The sequence below is a fragment of the Zonotrichia albicollis genome, chromosome 28, assembly GCF_047830755.1.
Source record: "Zonotrichia albicollis isolate bZonAlb1 chromosome 28, bZonAlb1.hap1, whole genome shotgun sequence".
In the NCBI taxonomy this organism is placed as follows: domain Eukaryota; kingdom Metazoa; phylum Chordata; class Aves; order Passeriformes; family Passerellidae; genus Zonotrichia; species Zonotrichia albicollis.
Genome location: NC_133846.1, coordinates 353,823 through 378,663, shown reverse-complemented (window position 1 = coordinate 378,663; position 24,841 = coordinate 353,823). Strand labels below are relative to the sequence as shown.

Sequence of the window (24,841 nt, the reverse complement as noted above, 5' to 3'; positions counted from 1 at the left end):
CACGGCGCAGCCCCGGCTCCCCCCGGACCCCGGCCCAGCCCCGCCTCGGGGCCCTCCCCGCTCCCCCCCACACGCCCCCACTCCCCGCCCGTCCGGGGCCCCGCGCAGACCCCACTGCCGCCGCCGGGGCACCCCCAGCACTACCTCCGCTCCCCGCACCGGGCGGCGCTGCTTTTACGCCCCTTTTGCGACGGCCGGAAAGGAGGCGGCGGCAGCGCGCGCCGGGGGCGGGGCCGGGGCAGCGCGAGGACGGCGCCGGAGCGGCTGAGGTGAAGGGGGGGAGCGGGGGGACCCAAACACCGAGCCCCAAACCCGCGTTCCTGTTAGCCCTGCCACCCCCTCAGAGAACCCACAACCTCCCCAGCCACCTTTGTCACCCCCCAGCGACCATCACCCGACCACTTGCCGACCGCCCGGTGTTCCTGTCACTCTCTGTTACCCCCTCCGAGATTCTCTGTCACCCCCTCAGGGACCCCTCTTTATCCCCCTCAGCGACCTTCCGATGTCGCTGTCACCACGTCAGACACCCCCTTGGAAACCCCTTGTCATCCCCTCAGAGATCCGCCATCCTCAGTGACGCCATGGCCTGTCTGTCAATGACCCCCCGGTGTCCCCTGACCCCCTCCATGTCACCCACCCTACTGCAGCCCCCCCCGGGTGCTCTGCAGTCCCCACTGCCCTTCGGGACCCCCAGAAACCTCAGCTGCCCTCCCTCCCTCTCCTGACAAATCCCCCTCATCCCCTTTGTGCCCCCCTGTCAGCCCCAGTGACCCCCCCAACCCATCCCCAGTGACCCCCCATCACTTCCAGTAACTCCTCTGCCCCGAGGCCCCCAATGAGCCCCTCTTCCCCTTCATCTCTCTGCCTTCAGCCTCCCGTTTCTCCCCTTCATTCCCCTTTCCTCCTTTCCTAAACCTCCCTCCATCCTGGTTCCTTTTCCCTTTGCTCTCTGATTGCCCCCAGCGCCCCCACTGCCGGTGTGACCTTGCAGTGACTCCAGTCCCAGCTGTCCCCTGGGAATCTCCCGGTGCCTCTGCCCCGAGGGCTCAGACAAGTGGGATTGGCCAGGGCCGTGACACGGAGCACCAGCCACTGTCACCGTGTGCCGGGTGTCCCAGGCAGGCTTGGGGACACCCTGTGTCACACTGAACTGGCACTGTTTGGGTTGGCTCCGGGCCTTGCTGTATCTTCCCAGTCAGGCAACGGGAGAACATGGAGACCCCCTGGAAGCTGCCCTCCAGGACTGAAAGATTTCATGGCAACTTTTTTGGTGTCTGTACAGAGAAAACACCCAAAATGAGTCACCTGTCATTACCCTGCAGCAGGGACAGCAGAGGTGACACATTTCCTACTTCTGACGTCAGTGCTTTGAGGATCAGTGACCTTTACCCGTGGCTTATCAGTAGGACCTAACCTGTGCAGCTGTTCAGACACCGCCCCATCCAGCCTCTGTTTGTTTAGGAAGGCACAGACAAATTCCTCTGTCCTCCCCTCAGCACTGTCCACTGACAGTTTGCTGGAGACAACAGAAGTGTCCCTAGGTAGTGCTTTATCACTGCCTGGCTGGCAGAGCAGGAAAGAGGCAGGTTGACAACACAGGGATCATCCGTAATTCAGGAATTTCTCTTTTCCCCACGTAACTCAACCATCTTTGCAACTTTGTCATTCCAGGTAAAGTAAACTTCCTGCCCTTGATGGTCGTGCCCACCTTTCATTTTCCTTTGGAGATTCTATTCCACATGCTCCAGCCTGGGTAGGGTGTGGCTACATTCTTGCATTGGGAGAAACACTTCCAGAGGGTTAAAATCTCCTTTGCTTTTGAAACACTTTCTTCACTTGCCCTTGATATTGTAAACAATCTGTGATACTCAAACTGGAGCTTAAAAAAAAAACAACCTTAGAACCTTAAAGTGCCTGAAGATCAGAATAGATGTTTAAGAAAATCATAGTTATATGGAAAATTGAGGCTGGCCATTGCTGTTGTATAATCTGCTTGCAAAGGAGCTTATGAAAAAACGAGTTTATGTTTTCCTTCTCCCTGTTGAAAACAAGGGGATAGGACAAGGTGTTGATAATCATTTATCTCAGGACCTTGCATCTGGCACATGGCAATTCCTTCTGCCTCCTGGTGTTTGGAGGTGCCTCTTTCTGTGCCCAGACAGAGCCTGGGAGCTGGCAGGGATGCAGGGCAGGAAGCTGGGACAGCCTGGAGCACACCCTGCCCTGACTGTGCCCAGGGATTTGCAGAGTGAAGCCTGTGTTGGAGATGTGCAGTCTGCACCAGAACAATGGGAAAACTGACTTGATTCCACTGTAAAATATTTAATGAGGTGAGAGATGAAGGGAGAAAAGAACTCAGGGTCGATCTTGACTGACATGAGAGAATTTAAAGGAGGAGAAAATTATAAAACTCCTTTTAGTGTAAGGAGAGTTAGTGAGAGGGTTTCTGCTGGGGAAGGCAAGAGGGGCAGAGCCCAATTGGTGCCTCAGGATGATCCTCCTGAGGGGCTGCAGATTCCTCCTGAGGGACAGCTCTGATTTCTGCTCTCTGTGAGCAGGGACAGGACCCCAAGGGAGCAGCTGGAGCTGTGCCACGGCAGGGTCAGGCTGGATCTCAGGAAAGGCTCTTCCCCCAGAGGGTGCTGGCACTGCCCAGGCTCCCCAGGGAATGGGCACAGCCCCGAGGCTGCCAGAGCTCCAGGAGTGTTTGGGCAGCGCTGCCAAGGGTGCCCAGGGTGGGATTGTTGGGGGGTCTGTGCAGGGCAGGGGCTGGACTGGTGTGACCGTGTTCACAGGGGTCCCAGGATGAGGGAAGAGACAAGGATCTGACTCCATGTTTCAGAAGGCTGATTTATTATTTTATGATATATATTACATTAAAACTATACTAAAAGAATAGAAGAAAGGATTTCATCAGAAGGCTAGCTAAGAACAGAATAGCAAAGAATGGCTCTCTGTCTGAGCCAGCTGACTGTGATTGGCCATTAATTACAAACAACCACATGAGACCAATCACAGATCCACCTGTTGCATTCCACAGCAGCAGATAATCATTGTTTACATTTTGTTCCTGAGGCCTCTTAGCTTCTCAAGAGGAAACATCCTAAGGAAAAGATTTCTCATAAAAGATGTCTGTGACGGACTGGATGATCTTTGTGGGTCCCTTCCAACTCAGGAAATTCCATGATTCCACCAGCCTGCACATACACTCTCAGTAAGAAGCTGTGCCTCAGCAGAGCTCTGTGGTGTGACTGAAGGTGCTCTTTGTGCCAGGCCACATGAAAGTGATGATAAGTCATGTGCAGGGCTCAGCTCTGGGCTCAGTGACAGCTCAGGGTACAGAGATTCCCAGTCCTAACAGAGTGAGGGCTTCTCTGCTGCCCAGCTTGCGTTGGAGCAGACAGTGCTGATGAGCTGCCTTTATTTTGTATGAAGGGCAGTGTGCAGGGAAAAGTTGGGAATAGCTGTTCTGCTTTACTAAGCTTGTCCTAGCCCAGGTAAATCAGTCTGCACAGGCACATAAATACCATCAGCAGGTAGAGAATCGGCATTGTCTGTGAGCTTCATCCCCACAGAGCTTCAGCCCCTCTGCATCCCCAAGGCAGTGCCTCAAACCTGTGGGAGGAGGAGTCAGGAGTTATGGAATGGCTGATTAAATGGACAGGCAGGATCCATGGCTGAGGCCAACGGGGGGAGAGTCAACAAGACCAATGCCATGTTCTGCCCTTGGGTCACAACAGCCCCATGGAATGCTCCAAGCTGGAAAGCTGGGAAAGGATCTGGGAATGCTGGTAACGGTGGCTGGACATGAGCCCAGGTGGGCCAGTGGAGTCTGGGTTGTCACAGCCATGGTGTGCCCAGCGTGGTTCCCTGTGCTGGCACTGCTGGGGCAGCTCCAGCCCTGGGGCAGCTCTGGGCCCCTCCTGACAGGAGAGACCCTGAGGGGCTGGGGTGTGTGCAGGGAAGGGAACTGAGCTGGGGAAGGGTCTGGAGCCCCAGGACCAGCTGAGGGAGCTGGGAAGGGGCTCAGCCTGGAGAAAAGGAGGCTCAGGGGGCCCTTGTGGCTCTGCACAGCTCCTGACAGGAGGGGGCAGCCAGGGGAGGTCGGGCTCTGTTGCCAGGCAACAAGGGCCAGGACAAGAGGACAAGACAAGAGGAAGCTGCACCAGGGGAAGTTCAGGTTGGATACTGGGAGAAATTTCTTCCTGGAATATGTTGTCCAGCACTGGTACAGGCTGTCCAAGGCAGAGGTGGAGTCACCATCCCTGGAGGAATTTAAAAGCTGTGGATGTGGCACCTGAGGATGTGGTTTAGTGGTGGCCTTGGCAGTGCCAGAGGAATAGTTAGACTTGATGATCTTAGAGGCCTTCTCCAGCTTCAGTGGTCCTATGATACTCAGGTTGCTCCAGGCCCTCTCCAGCCATGTATTTAGCATTGTACCAGCAGGACATTGGGATGTGTGTCCACAATGAAGTGGGAAGTCTCCATGTTCTGTGCCCTTTCTTAGGTGAAAGCCATGGTCTTAGACACTGGTTTTAGTTGCATTCACTTCATCTCTTGAAAGCTCTTCAGTTCAAATTAAATGGTTGTGTAGACAACTCCTAAAATCAAAGAGCCTTAATCACCAATTTTTCTTCATTTCTACCTCCCCACCACACACAAGCTTCACTCCTTAACCTGCTTGGAATGCAGGAAAAACAGTGTGGGGCAAGCCAACAGTCAAACCTGTGTCCAGTCAGCAGCACTGACTAACAGAAGGTGCTAAGAAGAATAAACGTGGCAAGAGGTACAGAAGAACCTCACATCTTGCTTTTTTACCTTTATATCTCAGAGTGAGAAAAATGACACGAATGTGGAGTGTCAGCAGAAAAATGACCTTGGATTCCCCTTAAGTGACATGTCCTCTGCTGCCCTTTTTCTCAGGTATGTGGAATGTGGTTGGTTGGGTGGTTGGTTGGTTTGTTTGCAGGGGAAAGTATGTTAGCTCAGAAATAAAATTAAGGCGCTGTGAATATTTAAATGTGAAATGAAAAGTATATTCAGACTGACTGGTTGGAGCTGGGAATTACATACCCAGGAACATAACATTTATAACAGAGAATGTCATGCAAAATCCTCATTTCTCTTTCAAATTCCCAATTTACTCATACTAGAGGTGGGATTGTGAGGTTATAGTCATTACTGCTTGCAGTCTTAAAATCATGATCAGATGGCAAACTTTATATTTAGCTTAAAAATGGGCAAGAGATCAGGCAACTTGAATTCTGTCAATCTGTTCTTATTCACTACATATCCTGTTAGACACCTTTACCTGTCCCCAACCAGCTTTCTCTCAAGCAGCTGAACCTTCACCTTTACAAGGCTGTAGTTGTCTAATCTATGCAAGGGTTGTGAAGGTTGACCAGCTCTGACCTCTTGCAAGATTCACCCACTTTTGTTTCAACTTTTTTCTGGCCATGAGACTTTCTAGTCTTGGTGCTTCCTCTTTCTTCCTTTCTCTTCCTCCTTTCTTTCAGCCTGTCCACCCCAGGCCATGCCCTTCTAAAATCTCTCAATACTTCCTTCTAATTTCTTTCAACATTATTTTGCTTTTCTCACATACAGATCTTTGCCTGGATGCCCCTGGATGTTCATTCTCCATTATTTGGTCTTCACCTTCATCCTTTTTCATCTTCCATTTACAGTCTCCAGTTTTAACAATGTTGAAACACTTTTTCACCTCTTCTCTCAGTGACCATCAGGAAACACTTTTTCCCTGTGAGGGTGACTGGCACTGGTCATCCCAGGCTCCCCAGAAAGGTTGTGATATCTCCATCCTTGGGGTGTCACACTGCACTGCTGGCTCTGGTGGCCCTGCTTGAGCAGGGGGATGGCCCAGGTGACCCCCAGAGCTCCTTCCCCACCTCAGCCATTCTGGGAGGCTGAAATAGCTCTGGTTGTGTTTGAAGCTAGTAGCAAATTACTTTGCTTTTGCAGCAAGAGTAGGGAGGAGTCACAGCTCTCTCTGTGTGAGCTCACTAGGGTGGCCCTTTGTCTTGGTTTGAAAACACAGGTGTCTGCTAAGGAAGGCAGAAGCCTCCCCTGAATGGAAAATGTAAACCCCCTCCCTCCAAATTATAATTTTGAAATTAAGGGGGCTCTCAGGCAAAGATATGGGAGCAGGAATAACAGTTCTTTATTAGGAAGAAAGTAAAATTAAAATTAACAATGCAGTAATACAAAACAACACGGACAGAGTCAGAGCAGGAGCACCCTGTGGGTCAGGGAGGTGGCAGCAGCCCCATCCAATGGTGGCTCAGCCCTCCTGCAGTGCCAGCTGTGGTTCTGTTGAAGCAGGGATCCTGTAGAAGGGTGTGAGTCTTCCTCTGAAGATCGAGGGGCGGTGTAGATGGGCCTGGTCTTCCTCTGGGAATGCAGGCGAAAAGGCTGCTCCTCTGGGAATGCAGTGGGGAAAAGGCTGCTCCTCTGGGAATGCAGTGGAAGAGGCTGCCTGTGGCCTTCCAGATCTCTGATTCTATCCAGGTAGGAATGCTTGGCTCCTCCCTCCGGGCAGAGCTTCTCCCAATGGGATGATGGAATTTGATCAATCATGCAGTGACACTCAATGGCCTCGTTAACAGCACATACCTCCTGGAGGGAGGATGGGTTGTGGAAGAGATTAAGAAAAACTGCCCAATTAACAGAAGATAACTCCTCCATCAGATAGGAATAGAATACACCCCTCATTTCCAACCTAAGATACCCTTCTTGCTCTTAGAGAAGAGTTGAGACACAGATTTGCTGTCAGGCTGAGATTTAGGGAACTGGACAGTGTGAGTACAGTGTCATAATTTCACTGCACTGCACGTGGATCTTTTCCTCTCACCTGTAAAATAGCAACTGCCGTGAGCAACCCTTGAGTGTGAGGGTTGTGGTTGGTAGCAGTGACCTCAGATAGCTGAGAGGTCCTGAAGCCAGGCTGGTTGGAGCTCAGCAACCTGCTCTAGTGAAAGGTGCCCCCGCCCTGTTAATATTGTTATTATTGATAGTACAATCCATGGAAAAGTTCTGATTCACTCTCCACAAAAGAATTGGGTTTATGTTCTGAAACCTCCGTCAGTGATATCTTCCAAAAGTTAACTTCACAGCATAGAATAAATAGATCTAAACATTACTTCATTTTTTTTAAATCTAAACTGTGAAGGGTTTTTATATTTTCACTGATATTTCATCCTAAACATTGACAAATTAAAAAAAACAAACTAATCTTGAAAAATTGTTGCTGAATGGCAAAGTAATTTTCTGTCCCACTCTGTGAGATACCTCAGTACAGGTACCTCAGTACAGTCTTCTCCTTGGCAATACCCAAATCTAGATAGCATGGGAGATGTGGGGAAATTGAGCTGTTTGCTCAACATTAACACAGTGAGCCCAGGAAACTCCCCCAGTGCTTTGAGAGAGCCCATCAGCATATTATGGAGGGACAACAAAATGAGACTGTGAGACAAAGAGGACTCAGAGTAGAAAATAAAACAAATGTGTGTGCAACTAATGGCAGGGTTAGTGGGATTTTGGGATTTTCCTCCCTGTGAGGGTGGTGAGGCTCTAGCACACGTTGCCCTGAGAAGCTGGGGCTGCCCCATTCTTGGAAGGGTCCAAGGCCAGGTTGGACAGGGCTTGGAGCAAGCTGGGATAGTGGAAGGTGTCCCTGCCATGGCAGAGGGTTGAACAAGATGGAGTTTAAAATCCCGTCCAGCCCTGGGACTCTATAACAGATGTCAAGCCACAGAGTCTGACAGGGAATAATTGAGGGCAGGTATTAAAGTAATTTTGGGTCATTTCCTCCACATCTGCCCAGCTAAGTGTTAATAGAAGCTGGAGGCTCCACCATCAGTTGCAGTGTCAGTGCAGAGACACATTCTCTGTCAGCTCACTCTACTGACCTGGGGTTGTGACACAAGGCAGAGAAGAAAATGGAGTCACTTATTCACAGTGACCCACTTGACCCTTTTCTGGCAGCAAAAAATCCAAGCCACATAGTAAAATGACAGTACTGGTTTCTAATGATACTCTAAGAATTTCAGAATTAACATTTCCAGGTTTAATTCTGCATATTTATGATTTCTTCTGTGAAGTCAGTGTTCACTTTGGGTTTGCAGGAGAGAACTGAGATATATCAAACTGCTGTATGGGAAGCAGCCTGCCTCAAGGAAAGCAAAACTTCAGAGTCCTCATAGTAAAATCCTAGATAATCTTTGAGAATCTCAGCAAACCTTTGAGAACTCTCAGTAAAACCTTGAGAACTCAGTAAATTTGAGAATCTCAGTAAGTGTTTGAGAACTCTTAGTAAACCTTTGCATTTGGTTCTTGCCAGTGTCTGGAGGCAGAAGTCAGCCCTGAGATGTGGTGGTTCCAGCAAGGCCTCTCGTTCCTGCCCGTGGCGCTGGTTGTGTGGTCAGCAGCATCGTTTGTGTTTTCCTACATTACTGCAATTGTCCTGCACCATGTTGACCCTTTGGTGCCCTACATCAGGTCAGTGATGTCCACCCTGTGAAAGAGCACTGAAATGACCCCACTCCTGTGAATTCTTCCCAACTCCAGACTTAAATAGCAGTTCTTACCCAGCAGCTCCAGTTCTAAAGTTACTCTTTAGAGCCATTAGAGATATAGTTATTGGTGATATAAACTGACAGAGGGGAAATTCAGCCTAAATGTTAGGAAGAAATTCCTTCCCTGTGTGGGTGGTGAATCCTGGCACACTTTGCCCAGAGATACTGTTGCTGTCCCACGCCTGGAAGTGTCCAAGGCCAAGTTGGACAGGGCTTGGAGCAACCTGGGATAGTGGAAGATGTCCCTGGTTGGAACGAGGTGTTTGAGATGAGCTTTAAGGTCCTTCCCAACCCAACCCAACCCAACCCAACCCAACCCAACCCATTCTGGGACTTATGTGTTACTCTATTTAAAGCTGTCTGTTTTTGTGCAAAACTCTTAAGCTTTGGCTTTGTGAGCATACCCTTAAAATGATGATGAACTGGGGGTGCCTCACCACGTCCCTGGGGTGCTTCACCACATCCCTGCTCAGAGTGAAGCCACTTGCTGCCACCAGGTTTGTTGCACCAGAAAATCCATACTAAAATCTACATTGCCAACTTTATTCTGTCAAGGCTGATATATATAACTCAAGCTTTGCTCTTTCAGTTTTCCATGTTCTTCATTTTTTCAGTTTTAATCCTTTTTATTCACCTTTATGGCATCAAGACCAATATGAAAGGAACAGTTACTCTGAGCATGATCATTCCCTGTGCCAGGGAGAGCTTGTCTTTACCCTGGTGATTTCTACAGCTCTAAAACCAGCAGAGCATAGTTTGAGTAATGAAAAATTCAATGAAAATCATGTGGGAGGCTCTTTTTTACTATCATGTGGGAGTCCTTTGTAGACTGAAATAAGTAAAGTTGTGTTGGAAGTATTTTTAACATAAATAATATAGGATATGTTATCACCACATTTATCTTTTCCAGTGATACAGGGACAATACCACCTGAAAGATGCTTATTTGGGATCATGTTAAATGTTTCAACCTTTTTGGGTGAGTACAGAAAACTGTCCTTGGTGAGCTGCAGGCAGTTCAGGAATGCATCAGCTTAAAAAAAGTTCACTTCCTTAAGATCATTAAACAGCCCAGAATTCTCACTCAAAAACTAAATACTGAGCAATAAATCTCACTCCTCCTAAACAATTCAAAGTGTTTGTCAGGGATGTTATCCATTAATTGCCAGTATGGCAATTGCAGATTCCAGAAGGACAAAACATGCATTCAAAAAAACAAACAGAAAAGTAAAGCAATAAAAATGCAAATTCAAGGCACTCACCTTACCTGTGCTGCAACAATGGAGGCAGGGAAAACAACCTAATATGGCTTTTAAATGAAATAGATCAGAAAAATCTATTAATTTGACTCGTTTGCCATTATATTATTTCAATTTTCATTTCCAGCCTTTCACCTTTCCTATTTCACTGTGCCCTAAAAATTTCCTGTATTTTAAAAGTTGCCTCTGACCCTCAGCATCTTTCCAGGTAAGCAGGGACACTGCAGGATTCCCCTGCAGGAATCTCACTGCCTGTGCCTGTCCTTGGCAGGGATGGCCACCATGTACGTCCGCTACAAACAAGTGTCTGCCCTGAGCCCAGAAAAACCCAAGATCCTCAGGCTGAATAAGCTGGGCCTCACTCTGGGATGGATGAGCTGCTTTGGACTCTGCATTATTGCAAATTTCCAGGTTTGTGCTCTGCCTGCACTGCTCTGCCCCTGCCAGAGCTGTGTCTGTTCTGAGATACCCAATGGCACACCTGATAAACTGCAGTGTTAGCAGTTTCTTTGCAACTTTCCGTGGCAAACTGCTTCTTTGTGAAATTCTCTACAGAGAACAGTTTAAAAATATAAGGTTTGACTTTTAATTTGCTATTTATTCCTTATTTGCTTTGGGACTTGTGAGAAGCTGTTCATGACATTTCAAAACATTCATAACCACCAAGCATTGCAGAAGCTGCACTTGGATTTCCTTCCAGGCAGCTTGAAAGCCTGAGATCCAGATTGAAAGCCCACAACTGTGGCTTAGGGAAATCAGATATCAAATAGTATAAAAGGTATCAAAAACTTGTTACTACTAGAAGTAAAGCCAACAAAATGACCCAACTCCACAAGCCCAGCTCTGGAAGAGCTGCCCTCTTGGGTAGATCTTCCTTCAAACCTTCTCAAATTCTTTAAAATTCTGCAACATTAATTCTTCTGATTTTCTCCATCCCAGGCCTCTATTTTTTTTTCTACCCAATACTTTCCACTCCAAAATCTGATAGTCTCACTCATCATACCATGAGCAGCTCCCCTTCATTGGCTTTATTTGCCAGCACATTAATTACCTGATGGATTTTGGGGCTCTGTTGTGGTGCCTGTAGCCACCACAGGCTATAGTGTCATCTCAGGCTCCTGCTGGATTAGGGACAGGGAAAACAAAAGAGGAAAAGCTCTTGGGAAGCTCCACCTCTTCCCTAGCACAGCTCCTCAAGTGCTTTAGCACCCCCTGTCTTAGAAACCTCAGCACCCTCATTTAGGCATTTTTTCTTTTGGAGGCCTCAATCTATTTACTATTTTCTAGAGCCCTCAGAGGTCCCAGCCTCCCATTCCACACTTCCACACGAGAAGAATCCTCCAGGGTCTGCTCAACTCCGTTATTTCCCTCCACTGCCCTCAAGAAAGGGATTTTCTACTTTATTTGTATTTCACAACAGTCAAAACCCAGTAGGTGCATGGTAATCTGGTAACAGTTTGTGCCTCGTTTAATCTTGAGCAAAACAAAAGTTGGAAGTGATGCACTTGCATATTGCCCTGAAATCCACTGGTGATTGAAGACCTCCAAGTGTGAAAATAGAGAATTTCTCTCTGCTGACACCTCCCTGCACAGTACATGATTTTGGAGCACACACCTTTGCAACCTGCTTATTTCTTAAATAGAAATTCTCATCTGTAGATGCAGAACTTAAAATTCCTTTGTGCACAGAAAGTGCACAAGGAAAAGCTTGTTCTTAAGTGTTAAGATACACAGAGAACCTCATGTTTTAGGGAAGGAAACATCTGCATGATTGGGGTGCAGGAGGCTGCCAGGCCTTGCCTTGTGCAACAAGTCAGATGACACTTTTTGTTCCCTGTCTCTGGCTCATGTGCTAAGCTGGGCATGAGAGTAAAGGGGTGAACACACCTGAGTTTTCACACACATATATTTTAATAATAAAATTTTAGTTGGGTTGGATTTTTTGGAATATCTTCTGGTTTTAGTTATTTTTGCTATTTGACACTTGGTCCTCCTGGTGGTGTTTTTAAGTATTGCTGCTTGATTGAACCTTGTTCCTCCAGAGTATTCCAGGGTACTAAATTGACAAACAATCTTTATTCAAACCAGAGTTCATTCAGAGAAATGCAAAACCTCATTATTTTTAATCCAAAATTGGGTGCCAGAATCATGTTGTGCCTGTCCTGTATTACATAATCTTTCATAGATGCACAGGTTCCTGGGGTAGAAACGTTGTCACTCCCACTCCCTGCCCACCTGCAGGGATTCTTTCACCCAACTCCTGTGATATTGTCCATTTATGAGAAGAGCCCTCACAAATTCCTGTATTGAAGGTACAGCTGTGACCTGTAACTTCACCACAAGAACTTAACAAACGCAGGAATTCCAGAGGCTGGCAGGTTCTGGCTTCCAAACATCTTACAATGGTGCTTCCAGAAAAGTCTCCTGAGGACTGGCACAGTCCAGAACTGCTTAGCTCAGAATGGGGGGAGGTCACTGAGGGGTGGATGCCAGAGCTTTACAAAAGAAGATGAAACCAGGTTTTCACAGGCTGCACTTTCTTTCCCCAGAAATGCATCCTGTACTACATCCATGTGCTGGGAGCCTGCCTGACCTTCGGGGTGGGCTCCATTTACATGCTGGTTCAGACCGTCCTCTCCTACCTGATGCAGCCAGAATTTCACAGCAAAGAAATCTTCTGGGCCCGCCTGGCCGTGTTCCTGTGGAGCTGTTCCAGCATCCTGAGCAGTATCCTTTGTCTGGGCACTGGCACCAAAACCCAACAGTCTCCATAGGATTTACACCTACTTGAGCTGAACCACCATGCCACAAGAGTCCTTGATTGTACACCCCATAGTGTGCCCTGTTCTGTATTCCAGCCTGGGAATTTCAGGGAAAATGGTTAATCCCTTTAATACTTTTAATATTCCTCCCTGGATGTTAAAAAGAAAAAAAGGTAAGAGGGTCAGTTACTTCCCTTTCTCCTCCCCTTTCCTACTGCACACCAGAGATTGAAAACAGGAAAAATAGGAGTTTATCCCCAAAAGGTCTGACTAAATTAAGAAATATGGGGCCAAAGGGAAGTGTGCTTAAAGGATGGGTGGTTTCAATGGGGGGAAAAGAACAGGTAAGAAATAAAAGTGTGTTCCTGAGGACAAAAATGGTGCAGAGTGTTAGAGTTGAATACAACTGAAAAAGAAGCCCAGAATGTAGCACAAGAGGAAAAGAGACCATGTGGAGCAGGGCTGCCTGTGCCAGCTGGCTCTGGAGCAGGGATGATGTGCTGGCACTTGCCAGGGAGACAAGTCTGGAGCACATTTCAAGGGTGACTCGGGGGGGACTTTGACCTCTGATCTCCTCCTTGCCCATCCTGCAGTTCAAAAGACAAGATATTTCTGACTGGCATTCCCTACCACCTTCCCTCAGCATCAGACTCCATCACCCCCTTCAGCTCTGAATTCCAAGTGCTGGAAGCAGCTGTGGGGTTTAAGAAAGAGAGAAACACAGAATGGTTTGTGTTGAAGGGACCTCTCAGTGGGAATCCATTCCCATTTGCCATATATTTATATAACAAATGTGAGCAAACTCACTCAGAAATAGAGGCCTTTTCCTCTCCCCAGTCATTGAAACAGTCAGGAAACTCCACCAGAACAGTTCTCCTGCTCACCATAATGGACTTGGAGATTGGATTTAAAAATTAAACTCAGTTTTTGTGTCAAACAGGACAACAACTCCAAACTTCCTGAGTTCCAGAGACACAAGTTGCAAAGCCCATTGCTTAGACACTGTTTCTGCAGCTGTAACTAGGCCACTGATTTAATCCCCACCAGTCCCACGTATTTCCAGGCTGGCAGCCAATACCAACACTAAACTCTATGTCCCATTTCCCAAGGTTGGAGCATCTCACTGGGCTCCCATCCCTGCTGCTGCAGGATTACAGAATCTGTAGGAGTCATAGGAACAGGGACAGTGGGGCACAGGCTTGTTATCCATCATGAAGAACCTTCACCTGCTGAGGGGCCTTGGCAGGCAGCAAGGAAATCATCCAAGAAACTTTGAGAATTGTTGTATTGAACAGAAAATTTTGGTATTAGCAAACTAGATTTTCAGCTTTGAATAGAGAGGGACCAAATGGGTGAAACTAAAATATGTTCTATGAACAATGCGATCTGCTGCAAGTTATGTTCCTCTTACAGATGCCAAAAGCCCACAAACCTCAGATTTATAGAGATTTTTGTGCCAATGTAGTCTAACCAAAATTATAGGGAAGTTATAGAAGTAATGATGTGTACATATATAACAATGAAAGAGGAAGAAAAGGGAAATTATTGTTCTAAATTAACAGCTCATAATGTAATAAAGGAAAGAAAGGGAAAGGGAGAAGTCTGCAGCCTTGGGTTAAATGGTTGTAACAGGTACTGGAAGACAGAAGGAAATGTATTTTGTGTCAGCTCTGGGGTCACAGCAGTGCCCATCCCCTGTGCTGGCACTGTTGGGGCAGCTCCAGCCCTGGGGCAGCTCTGGGCCCCTCCTGACAGGAGAGACCCTGAGGGGCTGGGGTGTGTGCAGGGAAGGGAACTGAGCTGGGGAAGGGTCTGGAGCACCGGGAGCAGTTGAGGGAGCTGGGAAGGGGCTCAGCCTGGAGGAAAGGAGGCTCAGGGGGCCCTTGTGGCTCTGCACAGCTCCTGACAGGAGGGGACAGCCAGGATGGGGTCGTGCTCTGCTGCTGGGGAGCAAGGGCCAGGACAAGAGGAAATGGCCTCAAGCTGTGCCAGGGGAGGTTCAGGTTGGATATCAGGGAAAATTTCTTCCTAAAAAGGGTGGTCAGGCACTGGCACAGGCTGCTCAGGGCTGTGGGGGAGTCACCATCCTTGGAGAGATTTAAAAGGCATGTGGATGTGGCACTTGAGGACATGGATTTGTGGTGGCCTTGGCCTTGGGGAAAAATTGGACTCAACCTCAGAGGTCTTTTCCAACCTAAACAATTCTCTGAATCTATGAAAATACTCCTGGTCCTGTGGTGGAGTGTAAGAGCAGAAGTGCCAGCCCAGAGCAAGGCAGTTGATGACCCACTGTACTGGGGGGCAGAGGGGAATGGGAACCAGTTATTTTTATATCACAGTGATTAAATTCTTCCCACTGCAGCAGGAACTCAGGCAGATAACAAACAGCTCCTAGAGCTGCCCAGTTCAATTAAGCAGAAAATTGGGGTTCTTTGGTCCAATCAGTAACCAGAGCTCCTAAACCACTCACATCCATTTTTAAATAAGCTTTGGAAGTCTAGGTTCTTAAGGCCGTGTTTGTGCTAGGAAGTCCAGCCTTGTTCACCACCAAAATTAATTTTTAACATCAGGAGGCTCTTCATGTTATTCTCACTAACCACTGAAGAATTTAATGTCTTAATCCTATGAAAATCAGGTTGTCTATAAATTAATGATCTGAGTTTTATTTGTTGTGTAGCAAGAGCACGTTTTTGGGTACCTTCCCCGTCTAAGATGTTGAAGAAGTGACATCAACCACTCCAGAAAGATCCAGGTCTTGGATTAAATGGGGGATCATTGTCACATGGGGTGAAATCCAAAGCTTCTCAAACCTTGACTAAGAGGGAAACAGAAAAGCCAAAAATCCTCTCTGCTGCAGGTAATACAGAATTCCAACCTGTGGCCCACAGCAAGAATGCAAGGTAGTTTAGACATTGACAGGCCATCAGAGGAAGAGATCTAGACTCTTGTTAGGGTGGGAAATACCAGGAAAATGCTTAGTAAGTGTGCACATCTGATCATAGCTTAAACACTTCCATGAGAGTGCTGTGTTTGATCAGAGGAATAATGAGAGGCAGCACACAGAGAACAGAAATAATGGGTTTAGGTTCAAATTAACCTTTTCACATGACAATAACCAGTGGGTTGGGACAAGCTACAGGTTGAAGGGCACAATATGAACATCCTTGGCACCATTACTGCTCCTCAGGATGAGATCTCATAGCCTCAGCTCAACAGAGTCTGCAAGTTCCATGTTCCTAATTCTTGGCCTTGAATCTTCTTTAACCTCTTCCCTCAGTGTTTGTGTCCTCAGTTGTGTTGTACAGTGGCTTGTATGGACAGAACCTGGTGCAGAAGCTGCACTGGAACCCCCAGGAAAGAGTAAGTGATTGGGGGGGAATGGAGACCAAATCCAGCTGGACTTGGAGGGACAGGTGGGAACTTCCTGCAGTTCACAACACAGACTGGGGTGGGAGAGGAGAGAGCTGTGCCAGCAGAACCAGCCAGCAGCTCCTTGGAATTGTGGAGTCCCAGACTGGGGTGGGTTGGGAGGGACCTTTAGGCCCATCCAGTTCCATCCCCTGCCATGGGCAGGGACATCTCCCACTATCCCAGGTTGCTCCAAGCCCTGTCCAACCTAGCCTTGGACTTCCAAGGATGGAGCATCCACAGCTGCTCTGGGCAACCTGTGCCAGCACTTGTTGAAGTTCTGATTGCACAAAACTGTTGGATCTTCAAGTGTAACTCTAAATTAATCCCTCCTGCATCTTGAGGAGGGCCTTGAACCTCCCTGCTCTTTGTTAGTTGAGCTCTGGATTGAGCATTAAAAGTGGGCATCATCCCAGTTAGAGCAGGTGTTTTTCTGGTCATTTTCATTCTTCAGTACTTCATTCTTGGAGATTCCAGATACAATAAGGGATTTTGGTGTCCAGTGGGAATAGTTCTGGATGCAGGATCTCACATGGGATGTCACAAGTCACAAGCCATCCTTGTGCCACTGCAGGTTCCAAACAGAGCAGTTTTCACACAGATTTTTCCCCTCTGTAACACAGGGCTACACCCCCCACATGATCAGCACCGTCTCCGAGTGGTCACTGGCATTCTCCTTCCTCAGCTTCTTCCTCACCTACATCCGTGACTTCCAGGTAAAATGAAGTTAACATTCTTTGTTTCTGAATAACCCAGTGTGGAGCTGCAGGGCAGCATTAGATTTTATGGGATCATGGAATCATTTTAGTTGGAGAAAACCTTTAAGGTGATGGAGTCCAGCCATTAACCTGGCGTGGATCAGTCACCAGGGCTGGAGACCCATGAGCAGCTCTGTGATCCCTACAGAGTCTGTCCCTGCTGTGTTACTGCAGCTCCAGCATCAGGCTGGCTTTAACTGGCCCTGCCTAACCTGTCACAGCCACAGGGGCCTTTTCCTCCAGGACAAGGCAAATGATGGAACCAGTCCAGAGCACAGCTAGGAGCCAGGCACATGGTTCTGAGCTGATCTATTGGTGTTTCCTCTGGCCACTGAACTTCCCAGTGCCAAGGCAGTGAGGGAGCCACTGACAGGGACCCCCTTTGCTTTTCCTCCACAGAAAATCTCCCTGCGAGCCGTGGTCAGCCTGCAGGGCCAGACCCTGTACGAGAGCCCAGGGAGCTTCAGGGCAGAAGATCAGGCACTGCTCATAGCAGGGAGCATCTGATGGATGGAGAGAACTCAGGAATTTAATAGCAATAACATCTGTTATTTCTAAACATTTATTTTCTATTAAAAAATGTATGAAGCGATTGTCTTGTACTTGACATCAAGGGCTTTGCACAGCTTTGCAAATGTTACCAGTACTGTGAATGAGTCTGTGACATTTCCAAAATTTCCAATGTCATGAAGGATTAAATGAAGGTTATTAATGAGTTGTGTCTCTTCGTCTCTTCCTCCACACCCAGTTTGACCTCCCTCACCCTCCTCTCTCCAGTGCTCCTCAGGCCAAATCCTTTTGGATGCCTCCACCGTCACCTCTGTTCCCCTTGGGCCCAGGGGCTGATCCATGCCCTGTAGTTGGACCCCAAAGCCACCCCATCCTTTGAGCATCCCATAGGGAAAAAACTCTTCACAGCCCAGCCTGCTCTGGAGGTCAAGAGGCAGCTGAGCAGCTCCCTCCTGTGCTGGCTCTGGAGAGCAGTGACAAGGAGCAGCAGGAACCACACAGCCATGGAATCCCAGAAAGGTTTGGTTCAGAAAGGGACTTTAAAGCCCATCCCATTCCATCCCCTGCCACTTGCAAAGACACCTTCCACTGGACGAGCTTGTTCCAGGCCCTGTCCAGCCTGGCCTTCCTTCCCTCCCTCTCCCTGGCAGCTGTTGGAGCTGACAGGCAGGTTGACCCAGGAATTCTCATGCCAAGCATCCCTGTTACACAGGTGGAAGAGTTGGCCAAGGCAGCCCATGTCCTGTTCCCACTGAGCCAAGAGCTGTCCCTAAACACCCCAGAGTGCCACCCCTGTCCTTGTGTTCTCGACATCCCTGGTGCTCCCTGAGAGCCTCCAATCTGAGCCAGCTGCTCCTTCCTCCAGCTGCTTCCAGCAGCTCCCAGGGTGCTGACAGCCCTTATCCCAGCCCTGTGGAGTGTCTGTGTGCTCCAGAGGCCGAGCTCCATGAGCTCCACCAGCTGCTTCTAGGGTCAATCCATAGGCACAACCTCCCACACTCATGCCCAGGGCCAAGTCAGAAGCCTTAAAAACAAATATCTCTAATTCTACCAAAGTACAGCAGATTGAGGGGATATTTGATTGCACACAGACCTACCAAGTACCTCCACAACTGCCTCTGAGCCCTGCTTGGCAGGAATAGCTCAGTTCCCTTCCCAAGTTACTGCTCAAGGCTTGTACATGAGTTCCAGCACATTCCCTCCCGCTCCAGAGTCCCTTACTTTGACATCTTCCCTTCCTGGAGAAGCAGACAAAGCACATGGAGAGAAATCAATCTAAGCTGGAGGCCTCCTGGAAACCCCAGTTTTCCCTGAGTAGCTTCTTTCTTCCAGATTTAAACGGGATGTCTCCATCCCTGTTACTGCACCTCTAGCCTGGTTCAGAAAATCCACAGAGTGGAAACAACATTTGGGGCCAAAAGATGCAATACTAGTGAGGGCAGTGGGGTAAGAGGACAGGGGGATGTGATTCTCATGGAGTCAGAGAGAACCCTGGGCTCAATGGCCTGGGAAGGTTTCTCAAGTATTCTGTTTCACCTGCTGATGAATCCTCAGGGATCCCAGCCACCCTGGAGAGCTGCACACTTGGCCACACACTTCCTAAGCAGGGAATAGGTAAAGCCCAGTTCCTGATTAACTGCTCCAATGTAGAAATGTGATGTTTCAGCTGAGAGAATCCTTTGCCTCCCCCAAGGCTCATTAGACAAACAGTTTAAGCAAGAGATGGTGCCAACAGTGATGGGATCCCTGTAGAGAAGGAGACAGAGAGAGCTCTTTGCTTGATATGATGGGAAGAGAAGAAAAAAACCCAATTGATGCATTCATGTAGCTCTCAAGGAGGCTCTAAAAGGCATCTACCTGCTCACAGGGCTTTCCTCACCTTCCCTTCACTGCTTTCTCCATGGATCCCTGTGAAACACAGAGAGGTTCATTCTGACAACGACATCCCAGAAGAAATTCCTGCCCCAGAGAGCAGGAATTTCTCTGTAACTTAATGTCACTGTGATGAGCCAGCCAGGGCAGACTGAGGTTTAGGTTGGACAGTAGGAAAAATTTCATCCCCCAAAAGGGTTGTCCAGTCCTGGCACAGCTGCCCATGACAGTGGTGGAGTCACCAGTCCTGGAGGAATTTAAAAAAACCATGTGCATGTGGCAATTGGGGGACATGATTAATGGTGGCCTTGGCAGTGCTGGGGAGAATTTGACTCCATGATCTCAGAGGGCTTTTTCAACCTCAAAGATTATGATTTTACTGCCTAAACCACTACATTCCTGGGTTTACAGGTAAAGCCCCCAAACCTCCCTCACTGCTCCCCTATCAGCCCAGCACTACATGCTGGGATTCCTGCTCAGCTGCAGATCCATGGAAATTCAGCCTCAGAGCATCCAACTCTTCTTTGTTTAACAACAACAACATTGAGGGGCCTCCTCAATGCCAGCAAAACCCTTTTCCTGCTGTTTCACCCTTTGCCAAGAGATGAATGTGCAGCAACAAGGAGCAGCTCCCTGCTCCCAGCTGCTCCAGAGTTACACACTCCCTGTGAATCCCTCCCTGCCTTTTTCCCTTTCTCTGCAGTCCCACCAACAGTCATGACCCAGGGTCTAGGTTGGGTCCCACCTCCCATAGAATCATCATGGTTGAAAAAGACCTTCAGGATCATCCATCCAAGTCCATCCCATACTGCCACTGTAGTCCCATAACACCTAAATCACATCACCCTGCGAGACCCAGACACCCTTTAAACAACTCCAGGGATGGCGCCTCCAACTCCCTGGGCAGTCCCTTCCAATGCCTGACCAGCCCAGCACTGAACAGACTGACAGGGTCCATTAAAACACCTGAATTGCCCTGACCAGCCCCCTGGGACCTCCTCACACACTCATGGCCCATGAGCTCCACATGAGCCCAAGCCTGAGCATCCAGCCCTGGCCTGGGCTGTTGTGGGCGGCCCTGGTTCAGCTCTGCCCAGGGATTCATTCTGTGGACAGTCCTCAGATCTTGATTAATAGAATCTCAAGATGGTTTGGGTGGGAAGGGACATTAAAGATCACTTCATTCCACCACTGTGTCATGGGCACGGCACCTTCCACTATTCCAGGTTGCTCCAAGCCCTGTCCAACCCGTCCTTGGACACTTTCAGGCATGGGGCAGCCACAGCTGCTCTGGGCAGCCTGGGTCAGGGCCTTCCCACCTTCACAGGGAACAATTCCTTCCCAATATCCCATCTAACCCTGCCCTCTGGCAGTGGGAAGCCATTCCCCCTTGTCCCCAGTCCCTCTCCAGCTCTCCTGGAGCCCCTTTACACCCTGGAAGAGGCTCTAAGGTCTCCCTGGAACCTTCTCTTCCCCTGGAGCATCTCTCTCCAGCTGAACACCCCCACCTCTCCCAGCCTGGCTCCAGAGCAGAGGGACTCCAGCCCTCTGAGCATCTCCACGGCCTCCTCTGAACTTGCTCCAGCAGCTCCATATCCTTCTCCTGCTGTTGGGTCCCAGGGCTGGGGCAGCTCTGCAGGTGGGGTCTCGCATGAGTGGGGCAGAGGGGCAGATCCCCTTCCCCTGCTGCCCCCCTGGGGGATCAGCCCAGGGCTTGGGGTATTTCTGGGCTGAGGCACATCCAGGTCTCACCCATCAACACCCCCAAGTCATTCTCCCAGGGCTGCTCCATCTGCTCACCCCCAGCCTGGATCCATCCCAGGGTCACCCTGACCCAGCTGCAGCACCTGGAATTTGGCCTTATTAAACCTCTTGAGTTTCCCATGGGCCACTTCTGAGTTCATCCAGGTCCCTCTCAATGACTCTCTCCCTCAGGGGTGTCCCTGCCCCCTCAGCTCAGTGTCACCTACAAACCTGCTCAGTGTGCCCTAGATCCCTTTATTTGTCATTAATGAAGATATTACATAATGCTGGTCCCAGTATAGACCCCTGAGGAACACTACTGATCCCAGTACAGATCCATGAGGGACACCACTGTCATTCATGTCCACTGGGACTCTGAGCCATTGACCAAAACCGCCTGGATGTGATCATCAACCAGTTCCTTATCCACCTGGCAGTCCACCTGTTAAATCCATCTCTCCAATGTAGAGAAGGATACTGGGGGAGAACCACATCAAATGATTACAAAAGTCTAGATAAATGACATCTGTCAGCTTTCCCTCATCCCTGATGGAGTCACTCCTGTTGAGCTTCTCATCCACCAATACCCCAGGTTCTTCTGTTCAGGGCTGGTCCATTCTTCCCCCAGCCTGGAGTTGTGCTGGGGGTCACCCCAACCCAGGGGCAGGATCTCATCCTTGGCCTTGTTGAACTTCATGAGGTTCACACGCTCCCACCTCTCCAACCCATCCAGCTCCCTCTGGATGCCCCATCCCTTTCCTCCAGTGTGTGTGACCCCACCAAACACCTCACTGTCAGCACCACACTGAGGGTGCCTCATTCCCACTTGTCCATGTCACTGACAAAGAGAGCACTGGTCCCAACACGGACCCTTGGGGCACCACTTGCCACTGGTCTCCACTCAGACTTGTCTCCAGCTGCAGACCACAACGCTGTGAGTGCCACCATCCAGCCAATTCCTTATCCAGGGAGTGTTCCACCCATCAGATCCATGTCTCTCCAGTTTTGAGACAAGGCTGTCCTGCAGGACAGTGTCAAATGCTTTGCACACTCCAGGTAGGTGATGTCAGTTGCTCTGCCCTCACCTATCAGCCCTGTCACCTTGTCATAGGAGGCCACCAAACTTGTCAGGCACAATTTGTCTTCAGAGAAGCCATGTTGGTTGTCACCAATCACCTTTTATTTTCCATGAGCCTTAGCACAGTTTCCAGATGGATCTTCTCCATGATCTTGCTGGACACCAGTGTGACTGACTGGCCTGTAGCATACTGCATCTGCCTTCTCTTTTGAAGAACAGGGTCCAATTTTCCATGTTCCAGTCACTGAACTGCCACAACTTCTCAAATGTGATTGAGAGTGGCTTAGGAACTTCCTCTGCCAGTTCCCCCAAGATCCACAGACACATCTGATCAGATCCCACAGACCTGTGCACCTTCATATTCCTTAAATACTCCTTTACTGCAGTATTTAAGATACTCCAGTAGAAGATACTTTATCTTCTCAAGCCCAGAGAAAGGAACAGAGCAGGTAAAGAGTATGGAGCATGAGTCCTCTTAGGAAAGGATGAGAGAGCTGGGGGGCTCAGCCTGGAGAAAAGGAGGCTCAGGGGGGACCTTGTGGCTCTGCACAACTCCTGACAGGAGGGGACAGCCAGAGGTCAGGCTCTGCTCCCAGGGAACAAAGGACAGGACAAGAGGGAACTGCTTCAAGTTGTACCAGGAAAGTCTCAGGAGTAATTTCTTCCTGGAAGGGGTGATCAGGCATTGAAGGGTCTTCCCAGGAAGATGATGCAGTTGCCACCCCTGGAGGTGTCCAAGGAATGCCTGAACGTAGCACTCAGTGCTCTGGGCTGAGTGGCAAGGTAGGTGTCAGTCACAGGTTGGACTCGATGACACAAGTTTGACTTGATGACTTTGGAGGGCTTTTCCAACCTTAAAGGTTCTGGAATTCTGTGGTTCTACCAGTGTGGATGGTTCTTCCTTCTCCCAGTCCCTGCCTTTGCCCCTCCAACTCTGGCGGTGTGACTGGGTCACTTCCCAGTGAAGACTGGGGCACAAACACTGAGAACCTCAGACTTCTCCATGTCCTAGGAAAGCAGGTGTCCCATTTCCTTCTGGAGAGGGCCCACATTTTCACCTGTCTTCCTTTTATCACCAGTGTACCTATAGAAGCTTTTCTGTTGCCCTTGACGTCCCTGGACAGACTTAACTCTACCAGGGCTTCAGGTTTCCTAACCTGATCCCTGGCTGCTCAGACAATCCCTCTGTATTCCTCCTAGGCTGCCTGTCTTTGCTTCCACACTCTGAGTTTGTCCAGGAGCTCCTTGTTCACCCTCACAGGCCTCCTGGAGTTTTTGTCCAAATTCCTTGTGCTTGGGACGCATCACTCCTGAGCTTGGACATGATCCTTAAATACGAACAAGCTCTCCTGGGCCCCTCTTCCGTCCAGGGCTTTATCCCATGAGACTCCATGAAGGAGGTCCCTGAAGAGCCATCCTGAGTCCCAGGGCACACTGTGCCCTCCTTGTTGCCCTGAGGATCCTGAATCCACCATTCCATGTTCGCTCAGCCCAGGCTGCCCTCGAGCTTCTCATTCCCTGCCAGGTCATCCTGGTTGGTGAGCACAAGGTCCAGCACAGCTCCTCTCCATGCTGGCTCCTCTCGCACCTGGAGTTTATCCTCAGCATTCCTGAACCTCCTGGATCAATTATGCTCTGCTGTGTTGTGAATGTGACAATGCTACTGTCTGTCCAGAGCTTCATCTGATGGGTGTTCCTGGTAGAGTCCCCTAAAAGCCACCCCCAGTTGGCCTCCTGGGCTGCACCTGGCAATGCCCACATCTGGGTCAGTGCTGGGCTTGGCTACCTCAGGTTTATGGTCGGACTTGATGATCTTGAGAGCCTTTTCCAATCTAAATGATCCAATGATTCTATGTCTAGGACAGACCTCTGTGAAGGTTTGTGCCTCACATAGAAATTCTGGGTCTGTGGTGGGTCTCCAGTACAGGAGACAGGCACAGGGACAGTTCTGGCGAGGGACTCCAAGGCACCAGGTTTGGCTGATGTTGGCAACTTGCCCAGTACCACCTTCACTTCCTGATCTGTTCTGTCCAGCACTCACTGCCACCTCTGCTCTTTGGACTCTGAAATTCCTAAATGGTCTTCCACTGATTCTTGCCAGGAATTTGCTTGAAGTTGTAATTTATCCTAAATCCATGGATTTCGCACATACTTAGCACAGCAATCCCAGTGTGTAACAGTTTCCTGCCAGGCTGGGCTGCACTCAGGGATGGCCACCAGTCACCTTCACTCCTGGGGTGACAGTCAGCATTTCCAGAACTCTTGTTCTTGTCACAGACTCTTCATAAATTGCAGGAGTGCATGGATTAACAGGGCAGCAAAACCCAATCCATGCTGCAGATGCTGAGTCTGGACGAGGAGCAGCTCCAACAGCCTCACGGTCCTTGGCTGTCAGAAGCCCCTTTGCTCCTCTTGGCACAACTTTCCCCCGTTGGCACATCAAGAGGCTTCTCTTGGCTCTCAGTGATCCCTGCAAACTTGCACTGGTGCTGTTCCAAGGAAGATCTCTCTCTTCCATACTCGGTTTCTGAACTGCACCAGGTGTTTTCCATCATTCATCTTCTTCCATCAAATCCTGCTTACATTTCTTCAAAATTTTGCAGTGAGGATTCTTCTCCAAATTTTGAGTACTTTATCATCTCTACAAAAAAACTCAGGCAAATGGACTACTTTGTTAGGGTAAAAGAGGTTCTGAGAGAAAGATGGTGCAATTGTAGAATGTCAGTGCTGGAATCCTCAAGTGAAATGAGAGGATAAGAGAACGCAGCTTCATTAATTTTTTTTTGAGATCATTGGAAAATAAAGGAAAGACATTTATTAGAGGACAGTGAGCAAAACCTGTTGGAAGAGTACCTACCAGGTGA

General features: G+C 49.0%; 2 protein-coding genes across 7 annotated transcripts in view; one reads left to right on the top strand and one right to left on the bottom strand.

The window, feature by feature from the left end:
• The window catches only part of CEPT1 (choline/ethanolamine phosphotransferase 1), a 33,278-nt gene extending 32,166 nt beyond the window's left edge, over positions 1–1,112 (bottom strand). Inside the window, exon 1 of one of the 4 annotated variants that reach the window (XM_074528175.1) lies at positions 985–1,112. The gene's annotated coding sequence lies outside the window, so the exon portion shown is untranslated. Of the gene's footprint in view, positions 1–110; positions 295–984 lie in introns of those variants that run through there. The other 3 variants (XM_074528176.1, XM_074528177.1, XM_074528174.1) reach the window with 3 other exon arrangements.
• Positions 119–17,489, top strand: DRAM2 (DNA damage regulated autophagy modulator 2). 3 transcript variants are annotated; one of them, XM_074528178.1, is made up of 9 exons: positions 119–269; positions 4,832–4,923; positions 8,354–8,511; positions 9,499–9,566; positions 10,118–10,257; positions 12,396–12,573; positions 15,886–15,968; positions 16,640–16,732; positions 17,174–17,489. In XM_074528178.1, exons 3-9 carry the CDS (start codon positions 8,381–8,383, stop codon positions 17,279–17,281), a joined length of 801 nt encoding a protein of 266 aa, XP_074384279.1. In that variant the 5' UTR covers positions 119–269; positions 4,832–4,923; positions 8,354–8,380; the 3' UTR covers positions 17,282–17,489. The 3 variants fall into 3 exon arrangements, with proteins under 3 accessions (XP_074384279.1, XP_074384281.1, XP_074384280.1); XM_074528180.1 differs by lacking the exon at positions 119–269 and adding an exon at positions 1,541–1,671; XM_074528179.1 differs by lacking the exon at positions 119–269 and adding an exon at positions 1,693–1,753.
• The last annotated feature ends 7,352 nt before the right edge of the window (positions 17,490–24,841 follow it).